The sequence below is a fragment of the Haliaeetus albicilla genome, chromosome 10 (genome assembly GCF_947461875.1).
Source record: "Haliaeetus albicilla chromosome 10, bHalAlb1.1, whole genome shotgun sequence".
NCBI lineage: Eukaryota > Metazoa > Chordata > Aves > Accipitriformes > Accipitridae > Haliaeetus > Haliaeetus albicilla.
In genome coordinates this window covers 39,789,998-39,808,495 of record NC_091492.1, presented here as the reverse complement: position 1 = coordinate 39,808,495, position 18,498 = coordinate 39,789,998, and the positions used below count along the sequence as shown (strand labels likewise).

At 45.8% G+C, this 18,498-nt stretch overlaps 1 protein-coding gene across 3 annotated transcripts in view; it reads left to right on the top strand.

Annotated features, from left to right (window-relative positions):
* LIMK2 (LIM domain kinase 2) overlaps positions 1-18,498 on the top strand; it is a 32,702-nt gene that overhangs the window by 12,020 nt on the left and 2,184 nt on the right. For all 3 annotated transcript variants that reach the window (XM_069795212.1, XM_069795215.1, XM_069795213.1), the window contains 13 exons: positions 4,500-4,635; positions 5,920-6,029; positions 6,280-6,468; positions 6,929-7,034; positions 8,404-8,600; positions 9,327-9,513; positions 11,975-12,061; positions 12,793-12,924; positions 13,188-13,244; positions 13,432-13,497; positions 14,320-14,494; positions 15,951-16,006; positions 17,895-18,052. In XM_069795212.1, coding sequence (XP_069651313.1) covers positions 4,500-4,635; positions 5,920-6,029; positions 6,280-6,468; positions 6,929-7,034; positions 8,404-8,600; positions 9,327-9,513; positions 11,975-12,061; positions 12,793-12,924; positions 13,188-13,244; positions 13,432-13,497; positions 14,320-14,494; positions 15,951-16,006; positions 17,895-18,052 — 1,656 coding nt within the window. The remainder of the gene's footprint in view (positions 1-4,499; positions 4,636-5,919; positions 6,030-6,279; positions 6,469-6,928; positions 7,035-8,403; positions 8,601-9,326; positions 9,514-11,974; positions 12,062-12,792; positions 12,925-13,187; positions 13,245-13,431; positions 13,498-14,319; positions 14,495-15,950; positions 16,007-17,894; positions 18,053-18,498) is intronic.

Sequence of the window (18,498 nt, the reverse complement as noted above, 5' to 3'; positions counted from 1 at the left end):
TCTGCAGCAAGGCAGCGCAGTAATCTTGTTTCAGAAAAGAAATCAAGTACTTTGCAGGTAACTAGGGACGAGCAGCCACTCACTGTGATTGCGTTGCATCTCCACAGTGAAAACTGTTAGTGGGGCTGAACGCAGCCAGGATGGTGACTGGCGCTGATGTGCTGATAAGGTGAATGGATGGGGAAAGGCACAGCTTGCAGTTTCATTGTCTCCCTCCTATCCCCTACACTCGGATTTGCTCATTATTGATCCTGTTCCTGCAAACACTTTTGTAGTGATTTGGGAGTAAGAAGCCTTTTGTTAAAACAGTCTAGCATAGGAGTAAATACTGCCACACAATTGCTAAGCTTCCTTAGGCAACTTTCTGAAACAGCATCCGCTTTCAGCAGAAAGAAAGTGAGCAGACATTCGTTATTTGTAATATGTGGAAGGCATCATGCTAAGCCATAGATACACCTTCTCCTAAGTGTGTGGAAGTCGTTTTGCATAGTCAGAGCTTAAACACTCCGTCGTCTTAGTCTCTAGCATCTGTTCTTCCCTGTCTAGTGTCTTCTATGTAGCCCGTGCACACACTTCTGCTAAGTCCGGGTAAGAAGCCTTTGGGTTAGCTACGGGCTGGGGTTATGTTTTATTCCGCAGCTTTCCATCTGCATGACTGTCCTCTCCCCAGTTCTGCCTGCAGAATTGGAACCACAGCTCTTTTGAGCCTGTCTAGCGTTAACTGATCTAGCCTGACAGTGTGTGTGAGGGGTGCATTTTATTAATGAGCCCTTCTCAAAGGGATCTGTCTCTTCAGTGCCAGGGAAGTCTTTGCTTCCATTAGGGTATTGGCTTTCATTTAGATGTAAAAGAGATGCCACATCAATTGAATCTCCCATCTCGCTGAAAACCGGGCTGGTTACCTGTTGTGACCTGATCCTCCTACCACCCCCCACAAAAACAAGTAGCCATCAAGCAGCGATTTGTGAACTCTTTCTGCACCTGCTGTGCTGCAGAGCATCAGGGCTGAACACTGCACCCACATGCTGCCTGGGGTTCCTGGAGGATGGTTATGGGAGGCAGATTAATTTATTCTTTATAGCCAAGGCTGGGAAGCAAAGAATCATAATGTATGGGACTGTATAATCGGAGCAGGGCTCTGCAGCTCTGAAAATGGTGGCTGGGCAGCAAGAGGAAACACGTCAGGTATGGCTGTTGCCCGTCCTCCGAGAAACTTGATTACCATGCTTTGTTACTCTGTAATAAGAATAGCAAATCATCTAGGAGAAGATCAGTGGTTTCTAAACTATAAAAGACAGAGGAGCAAGAAATCTTCCTTTCTTTTGGTTGTAGTGACCGGCAAAGATTAGCTTGCTTAATACCTGTAGAAGTAATTGTATTCCTGTCTTGGCTGACATGAGCTCTGGCAATGGCAGCAATGCAACGCCATGTGCTCTAGTGAGGAGGGAAAGGAAGGAGTGGTAATTCTTGTATCTTCTGTGATAAAATTCTGACGTATCTCTTCAATGACAGTCATGTGGAACAATCACGTGATGCCTTTATCATTTGGGTGAAGGCACTGGAACAGTTGAAACAGGTCTTGAAACTATACCTGTGTGCTGTCAGCCAGTTCTCCACACCTGACAAATCTAAAGCCTTTTCTACACTACAGAATGCACGGTAAATAATAGAAGGTGCTGCTTGGCCATATGGGCCATAGCCATGTCTGTACTCTTGCTGTCAGTGATTAACAAAGTAGCCAGTTAGACCCATTACCAGCATTTAGCCTCTCTGGGGCTGGTTGCTTAGTTCCTGTTGCCTCATTGCCCTGGGTGGGGTTCTGAGCCTTAAGCTGCAAACTTGTCCTGCCCAGATTTGTTTAATTGCACAGCAAAGAATTGACTGCTTGCTGGCTCCACCCCCTCACCTTCATTTTGCTATTGGGTGTGTTGCAAATTAGATACCAGTGCTTATTTCCGGATGGAAGCGAACTAATCAAAGTGCTGTAAGGTTGGAATCAAACCATGAAGGAGTAGAGGAAAGGTAAAGGGAAGACAAGCATACATGATCCTCTGGAGCCTATCTAAACAGAAGTGCAGTTGTGTTGCTTTTGCAGAAAGTCTACATTTTCTTAGGGAGAAAAAGGAGTGGTTGAAGGTGAAATTGAAGAGGGGTGAGGAAAGGAAGGTGTTGTGCTTAAAAACAAATAAATAAATAACTCACCTACTTGGAGAGAACTTAGACAGAAGGCCAGGTCTTGAAGTCCTGGTGGAGCAGTCTCCAGTATTGCTGTCTGCATCCCAAGCGCAGGTCTGGTCACAGCTCCCTGTTTGAAGATGTAATCACTTTTGGAGCACGCACTGGTACAGGCATGCACGCAGAATTAGGATAAGTCTGAGGGATCTGATTTGCCCATGCTGAGCCAGATGTTCCTGCCACAAGGTGATAGAAATCTTTGCTGTTAGTCTCCACTTGCTCTTTTCTCCCTCCCACTCACCTACTTGATCATTCAGCATGGGGTATTTACTGCAAATGGAAGCCAAAGGCTAGTGGTTGAAGGCAAAATGCATTGCAATGCCCTCTAGGTCTCTTGCATACCATGAGTGGGGTGTAACCATGACAGTGCCCCAAGGCTGAGGCTGTAATGATGCATGCAGCATGTATAGCAATGTTAAGTTACTGCTCCCCCCTGCCTCAGACAACATTGGCAGGGCCTGTTGCACGTGCTGGAGTTCTTTCCCATCACTGAGGAAGGGGCGGTGGGGGGGCAGGATATGGAGCTCCTCAGCTGGGAGAACAAATGCTATAAAAGCCAAATACATTAGAAGGAGCAGTTTTCCTGAGGGTAGGGTACGGCACTAAATACCTCATGAGGTGTGTTTTCCCCTAAAACCATAGGCTGCTTACAAGCAGCTTCACCTTGTTGCTTTGCAGTCTCTTGAGCTGGAGAAAATAACTCTCTCCGTGTTGGAACACGACCAGCCTCACATATCATCACGCTCATTACAAGCTGGTGGAGTTTACAAGGAATGTCTCTGGCACAAATAAGTTTTCAGGAAGCTTGTGAAAGGTGAAGTCAACAGTAGCTCTCATCTTAGAGCTGGGAGCATGTAAAAGTTCACCTGCACTGCCACTGGCTGACTTCAGTGCATTTGGTGCTGTAGAGAGACCTGCTGTCCAAGGAGGGCACGCGCCCACCTAAACCCCCATGCCAGTGCGATGGGTTCCCCTCCAGTGTACTAACCGAGACAGTCGTTGGGATAAGGGGCAGGAGAAAATCTTCCTTGCACCTTTGGGAAAGCATCATACTGATGATGACATTGATCCTTGGGTGTTTCTTTGAACCAGTTATTGGTGGCTAACCTGCCTTGGATTCTGCACTCGGAAATGGCCAATACCAGACTAATTTTCCTTTTTAAAGTCTGAGAACGTGCTGCCCAGGGCTAATGGAATAATCTTTAGTGATGCAACTGCTGTCTGTGCCTTATCTCTCCATTAAGTCACACCTCCATGCTGCAGAAGTTATAAACTCCCTTGCCCGGTGCATCCTGCTGAGGCAGGATTATTTTGTGTTCAGGAAGCCTGAAGATCTGGATTCTGCTTGTGATTTGCTAAAATGATATCTGCAATATAATTGCTGCATCTTTTTCCTTGGTTTTTTTTTAGGGGAGGAGGTTTTTTTGTTTCTTGGAGGGGATGTAGATAGAGGATTAATAAGGTTCCTTGTTGAAATGGGAGCTGACACGGATACATGAAGGATTTTGAGACTCTCTTCATTAAATTAGAGAAATTGTTTTGTTTGGGGTTTTTTGGTTGGTTGTGGGTTTTTATTCTCATGCACTGTCAGCAGCAGAAGGAAAGGGAGAGCAATTGGTGTGGAGGGGTGGAGGACTTTCATCACAGTTAATTGGTGGATGCAGTAAGTATATGGAGCTCAAAGGATGAACTGCTTTGAAGACTCTCCCTCAAATGGATAGTGCTGTGGTTGACCTTTTGGGAGAGGTCTACTTACAGAAGAATAGAAAGGCTTTCCACAAAGATTGGTGCAAAACTGGCTTTGTGTTTTATAGGGAAGTGCATCCTGCCTCTCTGGCCCCCCAGGAAAAACTGGCTGAGGAGACAGGTGCTCTGGCACAAGATGGTGTGATACTATAGAAACACTAAGTAGAAACACAGCAGAGCTATCTGTGTGCTGGGCAACTCAAAGGAGCAAAATCTATAAGGCAGAATTTGTAAACCTACTGATGTGTTTTAATTAATGGATGGGATTTGTTTTAAACTTTGGAAGCTTGTCTTTTCCTTTGTGTTGGTTGATACCACCTCTCCTTACAAACCTTGGGTTTGGTGCTAATTTTCAGTTGAAAAAGCATTGGGAAATGGAGGGCCTTAGTATATCTATAATTAGAAGAGCTGGTGGTGAGCTGCTGCTGAATGTCTGTTTTCTCCATGCAGGAGATGACCTTTTCTATTGATTTGTGACTTGTTGCCAACTGGAACTTTGTTCCTTTGTTTCCTTCAAGGTGCTCTGAATGTCAGGATCCCCTCACTAACTGGTACTATGAGAAAGACGGGAAGCTGTACTGTCACAAAGACTACTGGGGGAAGTTTGGGGAATCTTGCCATGGCTGCTCTCTGCTGATGACTGGACCTGTGATGGTAAGGACTCTCTGAAGGACTCCTGCCTGCCTGGAGGCAGGACATGCCTGCCTCCAACTCCTCAAACTTGGTTGGGAGTTGTCCTATCTATTCAGATAACCAAATAAACTGAAGGTAATAGTCTCCTTGCTACTCTAATCTCTAATCAGAGATTAGAAATGAGGCATCTTCTAGATAAAGATTAATTTTGAATGGAGGTAGCTCCTAAAGGAGGGAGTTGTGAGGATCTGAAGTTTATGAACAAAGAAAGTAAGGTGCTGAAATGCACAGGCATGAGAAGTGGAAAGGTGATTAAGGGGACATCGCTTCTGTTTCTGTAGCACAGTGCCTCAGTGTCTCCATGGGGTGATTTTCCACTGCACTGCAGAGTTGAACCTCTCAGCTCAGGATAAGCAGCAGGTTCTGGCTTTGGGGAAGGTTGCCATCCAAGTCCCACCTGGACTGTGGCCAGAGTGGTTTTCTGGCTGATGGTGTCTTGAAGTAGTGTTAGCCTCAATTGCTTTGAAGCATTGAACTCTGCCTGCACAATATGGGGCTCACCTAAATGTTCCTCTTCTTGCCACAACCTTGTAAATATTTAACCTTTAAAACTGTCAAGAATGAAACATAACCATTGTTTTTCTAGGGCCAAAATAAAAGCAGCATGGTACTCAGTAGTATGATTGCTACCTCAAAGGGAAGTACTGAGAAAAGTGCAGACAATTTCTCATTGCTTGCAGAAGTCTTTGCAAAATACTGTCAATAAGGGAAGTTCTCATAAGGAAAACTGAAAAACAGATCAATGAATAAAAATATTCTTTAAAGGTATTTTGTTGTCTCAGTTTCAGCTCGCCTTTTTTTTTTTTCTGTCAGCTGGCTGGTAAAGTATCTGAATTTGTGCGTTGCCTGTTTGCCAAAAAAAAAAGCCCTTTCAGCTTTATTAATTCAGGCATAACGTTAGTTATCTTGCCAAGAGCAACTGAACAGGAAGGTTTAATATCTTGTTTACTACTCTGCAGCAGACTACCAACTATTTTTGATAGTTGAGCAGCTGCCAAATATAGCAGATGTTCCTGGGATGCAAGCTTTGCTTTGCATGTTGACGTGTTTGTTTCAGAGAAGTTTTGCAAACAGGGTGCCAAGGATGGGGTTCAGGAAAGGTAGAATGGGCTAATATAACTCTCCAGCAAAAAACTGCCACTTGACTTTGAGATCTGAATGAGCGCATTAATTGGAGAGGAAAGCAGTAGTCGCATCTGCTGATGGATTTTGGCCCTACTAAGCTACTCCCTTTTCTGTCTGTAGGTGGCTGGCGAATACAAGTATCACCCCGAGTGCTTTGCTTGTATGAGCTGCAAAGTGATCATTGAAGATGGGGACACTTACGCACTCGTGCAACATTCCACTCTCTACTGGTAAGACGGAGCTGCACACTTTGCCACAGAGTTGCTCCCTGCTGTATGTGTAAGCCATGTTTAGCTGGTTCAGCATGGTTCAGCTGAATGCTACACTGAGGAATGCCAGGAAGCTGCCTTTTGAGGGAGGGAGGGGGGAATGGTGTAAGCATTAAAAACTATAGCTTATGGTCAATGAGAGAACTTAGAAATGTGAGTTTGGCAGGGAGGGCTAGGATACTGCCATAATGACTTTCTTCACTTCTTTTAGTGGAAAATGCCATAACCAGATTGTGCTGACACCGATGATAGAAAAACACTCCACTGAGTCTCTGCGTGAGCAGCTGCCTTATACGCTGACCCTCATTTCCATGCCGGCAGCTACTGATGGCAAGAGGGGGTTCTCCGTGTCTGTTGAAGGTGGCTGCTCCAGCTATGCCACTGGTGTCCAGGTGAAAGAGTGAGTATGACAAGGTTGTGTGCAAGGTACATGTCTGTGCAGAGGGAGCTGGTAAAAATTCTGCAGCGCTGCTGTCCTGCCAGCTGCTTTAACTGCTGAGGGGATCTGTCTTGGCACAACAGAGACATATGTTGACTAATAGCCATTTGTGTCTGGTCTCCGTTTTGCTTCTTGTGATGACCTTAATTGATAACTTTATTTCTCAGTGCTGTCTCCCTCACTGAATGCAAAACATTTGGCCAATTGTAATGGACTAACATTTTTTGCCATTGGGCAAATGAAGAGCTCTCCCCAAATCAGCTCAGACCTAAGCACTTGGTCTAAGGGTAGCTACCTGTGTTGGTAGATTAGCATTGTTTTATTTCAGAATACCAATATGAAGGGAAGCATCAGAGATCAAATCTTTTTTATAATTTTGGCTAAACTGACTTCCTCCACACACTATAATTCCCGTGTTTAGAGTTAACAGGATGCACATCAGCCCAGATGTCCGAAACGCCATCCACCCTGCAGATCGTATCCTGGAGATTAATGGAGCTCCTATTCGTACATTACAGGTGGAGGAGGTGGGTAGAGTTCTGTTCTGAAGCCTCCTTCTCATCTGCCTTCCTATAGCTTTTCTCTTTCTCAGCACTGTTCTCCCCCCCTACATACAGTGTGTGTTCATTATACTCATGCTCACAGTAGGAATAAACGTGAAGACAAGCTTTGCTACTCCTTCCGGCTGAAGAGGAAAATGTAACAGATGGAAATGCAATTAGGATGCAGTTCTGATTTTGCAGCATTCAAATATGAAGGGAGGTAATAAGAAAAGTGTAGGGCTATGACATCTCAGAGGACAGAGAGGCTGTGAAGACTCTTCATGTATTGCTAGTGAAGTCCACTGTTCTGATGCTTTTAGAGGCACTTGCTAATGGACAAAGGCTCAGCTGATCCTAGGGATGAGTTTTTCCCATTGCGAAAAAAGTATTTGATTTGGTATTTACAAATAAATACTTTATACAGATATCAGGTGATGCTGCAAGAGTGTAGTGAGACCACCATTACCTTCACTATGCAAGGGTTTTATTTACTGTTGCTGCTGAAGAGAACATTAGGAGCACAATAGACATCTCTCAGATAAATATCCATGTAGGTTTTGCAAAGCTGTTTTTTGCAGCACTGTTCAGGATGGAAGCTTGTGTAGTTTTTGAACACTTCTTAGGGAAGGAAAAAAAAAAAAATTGTTTCATAGAATCACAGAATACCAGGTTGGAAGGGACCTCAAGGGTTATCTGGTCCAACCTTTCTTGGCAAAAGCACAGACTAGGCAAGATGGCCCAGCACCGTGTCCAGCCAAATCTTAGAAGTCTCCAATGTTGGGGAATCCACCATTTTCCTGGAGAGATGATTCCAATGGCCGATTGTTATTGTGAAAAATTGTCCTCTTGTGTCCGATTGGAATCTCCCCAGGAGTAACTTGTACCCATTCTGTCTTTTCCATGCGATGCCTTGTAAAAAGGGAGTCTCGATCTTCTTTGTAGCCACCCTTTAAATACTGGAACATGGTGATAAGGTCTCCCCTAAGCCTTCTTTTCTCAAGGCTGAACAAACCCAGTTCTCTCAGCCTTTCCTCATATGGCAGGCTTCCCAGTCCTTTGATCATCTTTGTGGCCCTCCTCTGGACCGTCTCCAGCCTGTCCACATCTTTTTTTGTATAGGTCACTTGTAGCTGACCAGAAAGAAGAGGATTTGGATAGCATAAGGAACTTCTATGTTGCTAGTTTGATATGTCTGGTAGACAGCTGTGGTGCATGCAACTAAACCACAACTATGGAGTGATCTCACTGAACTCTCTACTCTCATTCCTGAGGGGCATTCTGCTGTGTCTTCTCTATCTCCTGTCATTTGTGTTCCTCCTGTCTGCTATCATCCTGTCCTTTGGTTTGATTTCAGGTGGAGGAACTGATTCGCAAGACAAGCCAGACACTTCAGCTGCTGATAGAGCATGACCCGGTCTCGCAGCGCTTAGACAGGCTTCGTTTGGACTCCCGTCTCCCCACCCACATAAAGCCGCCCATTTCCCCACGCTCCCTCTCTCCACTGGACATCAAGGAGAATCTGGAAGGAACGCTCCGACGGCGCTCCCTCAGGTAAAGACGTGGAAGCTCTGCCTCTGACCTAGCTTGCCTTTGCCCTGTGCTACCTGGCTGGGCTGCTCTGTGCCTAGGCCTTGCGACTGCAAATGACTGCAGAGACACGACTCAGCTCTGATATGAGCCCTGGTAGGAACCACTGGCGAAGCAGCTGAGAGCTTTAGATCCTGCTATTGACATGTACTCTCTCCATTCCCTTTCAGGATGGCAAACTTTCCTTAATAAAAATAAGGACCTCTACTTTTAACATAGAAAAGCTACTAAGTTTTACAGTTAGAAAATGTAAAGGTCAGATTTTTACCACCCTTAAATGGCTGGGGAAGAACATGTCCCTAAAGGGAATATGGCTGAGTCCTGGGACTTGGGAAAAATCTTGTCTTCCTAGGCTGGGGCACTCAGTTGCTCATTTAGTCATTTACCAGTATTTTAACATTTGTTTAGAGATAGCAAGTGCTGCATCTTCACAGCTTCCTCCTCCTGTTCACAGAGCTCCACTTCTGACTGACAATGCAGGAGATGTGTTATTCTTAGGCAGCTCTGATTTGGAAGCTGCTCTAGGTTTGTAAAGAGCTTCTATGGTGCTGGGAGAGCATCTGGCTTTTGAGATATGAAAAGCACCAAAGCACATCTATAAACTGGTCCCTTAGGAGCTAATGATGGGATATGCTGGACCAAAAGTTTCCTAGCAGCTTCCCTGATCTTCCCGTCTCCTTTGTTTTCTAGGCGAAGTAACAGCATTTCTAAGTCTCCTGGCCCCAGTTCTCCAAAGGAACCACTCCTTCTGAGCCGTGACATCAGTCGTTCTGAATCCCTACGTTCTTCTTCTAGCTGCTCCCAGCAAATCTTCCGGCCCTGTGACCTGATTCATGGCGAAGTACTAGGAAAAGGATTTTTTGGACAAGCAATCAAGGTGAGGGAGGTCCCCAAACATTCATCATTTACCTTGATTACAGCAGTGTCTGCCTATCTCGGGATCCTTTGCCGCTGTCTCGGTGGCCTTTGCCCTGCTGATATGATCGGTCTTGGCACTCACCTGGTTTGCTCAGTGAGATCCATTTCTCTGTTTCATTCCTTGACCATGAGTGTCTCTGGCTGCAGGCGGTTTTGACTTTGTCCCTTTTGAATGTCAACCTTGGCCATACATACTCATCTCCTGAGTTAGACTTAGAGCTCCAGAGTGCCTGTGTCACAGCAGCTACCTGGGTGAGGTGGGAGAATGGGGAACAAGCTACACTTTCTCTTAAGAGCATCTTCCTTATGAAGAGGTGCATTCAACCCCAGTACAGTATTTCTTACCCACCCTTAGTGTCGCATGCTTGAGGGTTTGCCAGGCTGATGTAGTGACCATCTCTGAACCCCCAGCAGAGCCTAAATGGCTTGTCAGTGTGGTGGTAGTGGTCAGGTCTTGCATGACTCTCACAATTAAAATCTCCATTAATAGCAGTTCTCTTGTATTTAAGCTCTCTGGTCTTGAGTGGGGATGCTTCAGCAGCTCCTATCCTGGCATACCTCACAGCATCAGGGGCAGCTTCTTCTGCCTTACTAAGGTGCTGTGAGCTGCTCAGTACTCAGATTGCTATTCACCATATTATGAGACCTCTCTCCTTACACCTGTATAAACTTCAGGTGTCCAGCCACCATATTCATCTCATGCTTCCATGGGAGGTGGTGAGCCAGTACTACAAACCCAATGCTTTTGATCCATACTAATGAGCATATTTCTCTTCTCCTCTGCTCATAGAGAAATAACAGGTCCAGGTAAGCAGAACCTTTCCTCTGTCGCATGCTTTTGTCATCTGCGTCCCCACAGTTAATGGCACAAAGGCATTTCTTTTCTGCTCAAAGTACCCGATAGCCATCCTGTTCTGGTGCATGCTCTGGGAGTTAAAATTGCCCTCTTGGAGTTTCATGATGACACTTGTTTCGGTTTTGCTGGTATGTCAGCTTAAGAATTCCACTTAGCCTTGTCTTGTCTTTGTCTCTTCACTTCCCTTTATCTTTGGGTATTAGATGTTCCTGGCTTTCATGTCCCTGGCTGAAATGTGTAGTGTTCCCTGGCTCGCTACTTGTATATGGATGCTTGACTTCAGATGGGAGCAGAAGAATATTGTACTCTTGCTTCTGTTGTGTTTATTCCATGCGTTTGTATTCCACCTATATCAGCCTTGCTATGTCCCATGGTTCCAAACAGAACTAGTGTGCCACAGTGTTTGTAAGAGCTCATAAGCTTCCTAAATACTATAACTGGGTCTTGTGTTCTGGACTGCAGCTCTGGAGTTTTTCTGAAAGGCTTTTTATTTTAAAGGGTACAAGGCAAAAAAGTGACACCTTTCTTGAGCTTCAGATTGACTGTTTTTCATGCAACAAGTACTGTATCTGGTCAGAATAGTTTCCTCCTGTTCCTAGAGAGAAGGTGGTTGTTTAGTTTACCTGGAGATCTTAGGGAGACAGAGCTGTCCAAGTTAAGCAGCTGAAGGGAAGAGGATTTCCAGGAAAACCTGCTTATCAGAATTTGGACCCTTTTTACTCACTCATGCACTGTATGCAAGCAAGGCAGAGCTGGTTAAAAGAAACCTCTAGAACACAGCAAAATGCCAGGAACTAGTTAGATACAGGCAAACAGCTTTCCATGTCAAAAGCCAGGAAACTTATCACCTGACGTTTATGGTGGATTTGTGTGTTTGCCACCATTCTGGGACATTCCTTGCAGGTAGCGATACACTGCTCCCAAGGAGCATGGTAAAATAATGGCTTCCTGCCTTAACTGAACAGCCTGTACACCCCAGTTCCACTTGCACTTGCACATGAGTATGTTTGATAAGCTCATCAGAAACCATCAGGCTTCAGAGTCCCCATAAAACCAAAGCATGTAGTAATGTAGTTTTGGGTTGTTTGGTTTGATTTCTGATGCAAGTGAATGTTGATTCCTTTGCTGATACAGAATGTAGTGGCTAGGGTCTGCGTACAAAATGTGAGCATCACGCTGGGCAAGTACTTTCTGTAAGGGAACTTGAGGCATGCACAAGTATGGAACTGATGCCTTCAGGGGCTTTGACAGCCTGTACACATGCTCAGCCCTATGCTACCTAAAATAGAGACTTCAGCTCTGGTTCCTGGGATGCTGTCGATCTCTTGGTATGATCCTCTGTCAGCTTTAGGTAGTTTCTATTTCATGTACAGAGTCTTTGCTGAATTCTGAAAGGAGAAATTTTATGCAGTTTTCTGCAGATCGCTGGGCTCTGAATTTCCTCCCATCTATATTCCTCTCTGGATGGAGGGGAATGTTACCCTCTCTTTCAGAAATGTTGCAAGAGCATTGGAGCTATGTATTCTTGAACCTTGCCTGTAGTTGTGGTTTCTCTTTCCACCAGGTGACTCACAAAGCAACAGGAAAGGTGATGGTGATGAAAGAACTGATTCGCTGTGATGAGGAAACACAGAAGACTTTCCTGACAGAGGTAGGAGCAAGATTTCTAAAAGCTTCTGAGCCAGTACTGTGGTGGAACTCTCTTCCATCTTCTCCAGAGAGAGAGTGATCATGCCAGCAACCTGGCAGGAATCAAGGCACTGAGGAGGGAGACATCACACGGGGAAAAGCTGACATGAGCTGAATGTTTGCTGCAGTGAAGTGTGACTCACACTGAGCAATAGACATGGCTTCAGCTCCCAGCTCATTAATTTTTCAATGATAAAAAGCAGTCTGAGTCTGAGGCAAATTGAGCTGTGCAATACATAAAGGATTTATCCCTTGAGCCTTGTGCATAAATACAAATAATGAAGGCCTATATCTGTAAGATATTTAAGACTCCTGCTGTATTTAAGCTAAACTATTTTCTTGGTGGCTGCCTACCATGTTTTTCAAAGTCAGATTTAGCTTAAAGGCAGCTCCCTAAACACCTGATGCTGCTATTCTGGCCCTGACACATGCAGTATGGACCAGATAGCTGTCCTGGAGAGCTCCTGTCTCTTAAAAGTTAGCCAAACTCAGGGGTGCTCTCCTTAAAGACTAAGATCAGGTTAATTGCACAGCATGAAAATGAAGTGGCAACAGTTAATTGACTGCCTTAAGGTTGGGGTTTGAGTGCTGGAGGGGACCTCCAGCATTGGAGTGCTTGTCACCACAGAGCGGATCTGTCAGGACTTGTTCCATTCTCTTCTTTGGGGGCGGGGGGGTATCTCTGCTTCCCAGGTGAAAGTGATGCGCAGCCTGGATCACCCCAATGTGCTAAAGTTCATCGGTGTACTGTACAAGGACAAGAAGCTGAATCTCCTCACTGAGTACATTGAGGGGGGCACCCTGAAGGACTTCCTCCGCAATGCGGTGAGTATGGAAGCCTGGTAGACCTCTGCTCAGTGAGGTTGACAGTGTGTTGTTGGTTGTACCAGCCTTACGGTGCTTGTTGTTAGCGCTCTCCTTTGGAGCTGTGTGAAAAAGCTGCTTCTTAGCTGTGGGTGGCCTGAGGCAGGAAGCGCCTGGGGCTGTATCATCTTTCTCTGACTGCTCTAAGAGTCCTGTCGTGGAGGAATTTTGGTCACCAGCTGGCTGGTAAGATAGTCCCTGACCATTGAGGACTTGTCTTTCAGGACCCGTTTCCCTGGCAGCAGAAGGTCAGCTTTGCCAAAGGAATTGCTTCTGGAATGGTGAGTTGGACTGTCCCTTCATCACAGAGCAAACCTCCAGGGTCAGGGTTAGCTGCTTCAGCAGGGTGCTGTATAAGGGGTTGTGGATGCTGCCTGACCAGTAGCATCTATTTGTTGAGGTCTGTAAATGTGAAGGGACATATTCACCTGGGAACCCCTAACAGCAAGTTTTCTCCCTCTGTTCCAGGCTTACTTGCACTCCATGTGCATCATACACAGAGACCTGAATTCCCACAACTGCCTAATCAAGTTGGTGAGTTACACCTCTGTTCTCCACAGCATGCTGTTCCCCTCCTTGTCATCCTTGTCCCTTGGTTTTCTCCACATGATGTTCCCTCTTTTGTCAGGGTGGAACTGATTTGAGAGCAGCTTTTACTGCCCTAAACAAGGGAGCTTCATCTTCATATAGGATTTTCCAGACTGATCTAGCTTTCGCTGTTTCATCATTCTGTTCTCTTATCCCCTTTCCTGTGGTAGTATTGCCTATTAACAGTCACATTATGAGAGTTAGTACAGCTCTGTTCCTTATCTGAGCTATGAAATGTTCTCTACAGCTGCTTCTGTTCTTTCAACCACTTGATGACTTTTTATTGGCACTCAGGATTCAGACAAGTGTGCTGGTGTGTGCACATGTGTGTGCTCTCTCTTTTTGAAATGCTAGGTCACAAGATTCTTGTGTATCTTCATTCCCTCAAGCCTTGCCCTTGTTCACTTGGCTGGAATATGAGATTAGTATGTGGGCTTCAAAAGACCCAGGGTGAAAGTCTAAATTAATTTCTGGCTGGGTAGAATAGGAAGGTCTGAAAGAAAAGGTCCAGGTTTGCCCTGGCAAGTGTAGCCCAATTGATGGGATTAATGTTAGCGACCACACAGACAATGAAGAGAGGAAATGATGAGTTGGCATTGTGAATTGTGTGTCTTACACCTGTCTAGACAGCTTGCTACACTTACCTGGCTGCAGGAAACCTTGATAGTCACCCTTACAGTGTAGCTGATAGTGAACAGGAATTGCAGCCTCTTTGCTCCTGAAAGGAGCTAAGAGGAATCAGTGGCTTGTACTAAATCCCTTGTGTAGGATAAGACAGTGGTGGTGGCTGACTTCGGTTTGTCTCGGCTGATTGTGGAGGAAAGAAAAAAGCCCACTTTGGAGAAGCCATCTGCCAAGAAACGAACCCTACGCAAGAGTGACAGGAAGAAGCGCTACACGGTGGTTGGCAACCCATACTGGATGGCCCCAGAGATGCTAAATGGTAAGATAGCGATACCCATACTGGATGGCCCCAGAGATGCTAAATGGTAAGATAGCGATACCAGGGTGCAGGTGAGGAGACAGCCTGTGGCAAGGTATAGGGATGATAGGATTACTGAAAGCTTCGGGGCCCTAGTAACAATCAAACTTATTAGAGCCTATGGTTTTAGACCTGCTAATATGCAAGCTTATTTATACACACAGGTACCCTATCTGCACTTCTTTTGCAGTACTTGACCTGCTAAGCCTTTGTACCAGCCGAGGTAATGTTTCTGGCTTGACAGCAGGATTCTTCAGGAGGGCAACAGACCTAAACTTGCTATGATCCAGATAACAGGGAAGACAAAAGAGGCCTGAAATAAGACTGAACCTGAGATCAATTTCTGTTATAGCCTCATGCTTTGGAACTGCCCCTTGAGACAGGGAATCATTAAACTCCAGGATGAGGCTTACGTGTGCTGTTGCGTAGATCCAGAGAGAAGCCATCTGCTGCCAGGTTTGCTGAAGCCTCAGGACTGGGGTGGGAGTTGTCCAAGTGCAGGGAAATCTGGTTTTTTGGCATGCAGCCCTTGGTTGCATTAAAGATGAACTATGTCCCTTAGGGGAAAAACTGCCCCTGCAGGAGTTGAGGTAAGGGTGAAATACAATGGATACAATTTCCTCCTAATGAGCAGGTCTGTCTGACCAGGTCGGGCAGTTTGCCTGGCTACGATATCAGTATTGTCCAACATAGTCCACCAGGGAAGGGAGGACTGGGCTTTTGTCCCCCAGCTTAACTTTTCTCCGTATTGCTTTCTTATGTGCTGTTCTGTTTTCTTTCTCTCAAGGCCTACAGGCCCTGCTGGAGTCTGAGGCTGCTTCTCGGAGCCTGTCTCAGACCTGGCATTTGTCAAGAGAACAGCAAGAGCATAGTCTGACATCACCTCTGAAAGCAAGGCTGTTTACCAGATATTGGCTTGGGAGGGGCGTGTCTAAGCAGAGAATAGCATGCTGGAGCCAGTCTGCTTTCCCAGATTCAAAGCACTGCTAGCGTGTAATTTATTATCTCTGCAGTCACTGCAGCAGGGACTGGGCACTCACTCGCTGCTGGGGAAGCTGAACACTGACAGTGCACTGTAGAGATGCACTAGAACAGCAATCAATGGGAATGGGCAGAAGCTTTCCAGTTATCCTTAGCATTTGCTCAGACCTCAGATACACCAGGCTTCCCTGTGTTGTCCTGTAATTCCCCAGCAGAAGAAAGAAGCGGGGTTAATATGTGATGGCAGTGTACAGGAAGATGCAGTTGGTGTACATATCTTGGGGCAACTGACCCTCCTCAGATTTAAGCCTTGCTTTGTCTCCTGTTTTAGGGCCCTCCAAGAAATAGGCTTAGTTCAGCTTTGGACTGGCAGCTCCTGGAATAGCTGGATGGGGAACTGCCTCTCACAGAGCTGAATGTCTTGTGTTTCCTGCAGGACAGAGCTATGATGAGACAGTGGACATCTTTTCATTTGGGATTGTTCTCTGTGAGGTAAGACCAGGATGTTACATGGCATCTATAATGGACTTCTTCCCCGTTGCCACCTCCTTGCACATACTGCATCAGCCAGTTCTCTGTGTCTGAGTGTGCAGTCTGTGACCTAAGAGCATGGTGAATTAGGCTGGGAGTACAAGCTTACCCTGCCCTCTGCTCCCTCAAGGAAGATAACGGTCTTGTAACTCTTTGGTCCCAGAGAGAGTTTCTTCCTGGACTGAAAGAAATGCAGCAGTTCCTCCTGGACTGAGAGAAGCTGTAAAAAAGTCCAACAAGTTCTGACTGAGCCCTGGTATCCATTTGAAAGCAGACATATTCCCTAAAACTGTGATACTTTTTTATTTTTCTTTTTCTACTGCCTCATTAAAAGAACAATCACCTTTATAATCTCAGCAAATTCAGGCCCTCCACTGGGGATGGCATTTCACTTCAAAGAAGAGGAAATTGAAACCTCTTTGCAGGTCGATTAATGAAGCTTGCACCCTGAAGTCTGTTAGCTTAGTTTATTTCTGAGCCAATGCACAGTCTTACTCTTTTATCAGGCTTTTCTGTCTGCAGAGCAAAGAGCACCACTCAAAAGCTGCAAGGTATTTTCAGTTTAAAAGGTGTGTAAGACTGGAAATACAGATGAAAGGTGGGGTGTTATGTGTATGGGTAACACAGCAGGTACGGGAACACCAGGAGAGACCAGCACAGTTTCATCTTCAGTGTTTGGATGAAGGGGACAAAGAAAATATCTGCGCATAAATCTTTGTGGTCTCATCTGGTGCTCTGTTTACACTTGGCCCTCCTCTCAGAGAATATTGTGGTTGTGAGTGATAGATTTAGGAACTTGAAAAATCTGTATGTGGGATTAAAACAATTGTTTCAACTATAGGGGTAGTAGCATACGAACATTTGTCACCAAAATAAAGATGCTAAAAAAAGAAGTTACACACTCAAACAGATAAGGAAATAACCCTGACAAAACACATAATGGGCGTTCCACTGTCTAGTTACAGGATGTGGTTGTCCTGCTGAGTTATTGGCACAGAAAAGCCTGGGTGGTTACAAATAACACCCTTCTTGTGATATGCAGTGAGGCTTTAAATTTAATACTCTTCCCCATGTGAGAGTTTGTATTGACATTGACCTTGTCTGAGTCCAGATCACCCCAAAGCTCCCGCTGTGGGTTCCTTCCCTCTTACTACACTTGTGCTGGAGGTGGTGAGTGCACCTCAGCAGGGTAGGTGGTGAGCACTGGATGTCTGAGTGCTGGGGCAGTGCTTCTCTCTGTTCCACCCAGCCCTTTCCTCTACTGGCTCTCGCCTGCAACCTCCTGGGCATTGGTTATGGCTGTTCTTCTCTCCGCCCCTACCCTCTGACTGTGGGTGGGGTTGAATCTGCCAGTAACAAAGCAACTCAGAATTTGTGGTGCTGTTGACTTCACAGCATTGTTTTGGACATGCTCCATAGAGAGAGGAGCTTTGCTGGTGGTGTGAGAGGGTAGAGATGGGATGGTGATGCAGGTCGTGTTGATTACCTGCGATCAGGAGGGGCTGCATCATCCCCAGCAGCAAGACACTGTCGAGCTCTCTGGCAAGTGCACATCATCCTGTATCTCCTAGCAGAGACCCTGGGGAGAAAGACAAGCCGTCCGGGCCTTCCTTCACAACAGTGGCCACATCACCAGGTCTTGAAAAAGTTTCATGTGAAGTTTGTCTGTATGCAGTGCCTTGCTCATTGCTTTGTGCAACTAGCCCCATTGGAAAGGAGGAACAGTGTTTCTGCTCTTTCCCTTTCACCGTAATACTTTGAAGGAGCCCCTGCCTGATGCCGAAGTTCCCTGTTTATTAACGCTCTGGAAGTGTTGCTGTACTTAAGCGCTGCTCTCATTTTTCCCTAGATCATAGGCCAGGTGTATGCTGACCCAGACTGTCTCCCACGCACACTGGATTTTGGCCTTAATGTCAAGCTGTTCTGGGAGAAGTTTGTTCCTGCTGACTGCCCTCCAGCCTTTTTCCCTCTGGCTGCTATTTGCTGCAGACTGGAACCAGAGAGCAGGTAGGTTTGGGGTCTGGAGGACTCCTCTTTGTAAGCCTGGAGGATGTGTCTGTATCCCCTTAGTGGAAGGATTGCTTTGCACAGAGGGTGGATGAGGGCTGTACTCCAACCTTCTATAGGAATGCTCAAAGGCTTCCACGTGAGGAGAGACTAAACACTCCTCAGCTTGGGAAAGAGACCGCTGTACATGGTGGAGGTCTCTGAAACCATTTATGAGACAGAGAGAGTAAGGGAGGAACGATTGTTCAGGGTTTCTCACGTACAAAAAGTAGGGGCAGACCTTGGCAGCAGCTCTGAAAGGTGAATGCTTCATTTGTGAAACTTGTAGCTTCAGAACAGTGTTGATGCCATGTGGGTTCCAAAAAAGCCAGACCTCCCTGGTCATTGGCTTTAAAAACGGGTAGCCCAGACAGATGGGATCTTTGCAATCTCGGAAGCTGAATGGG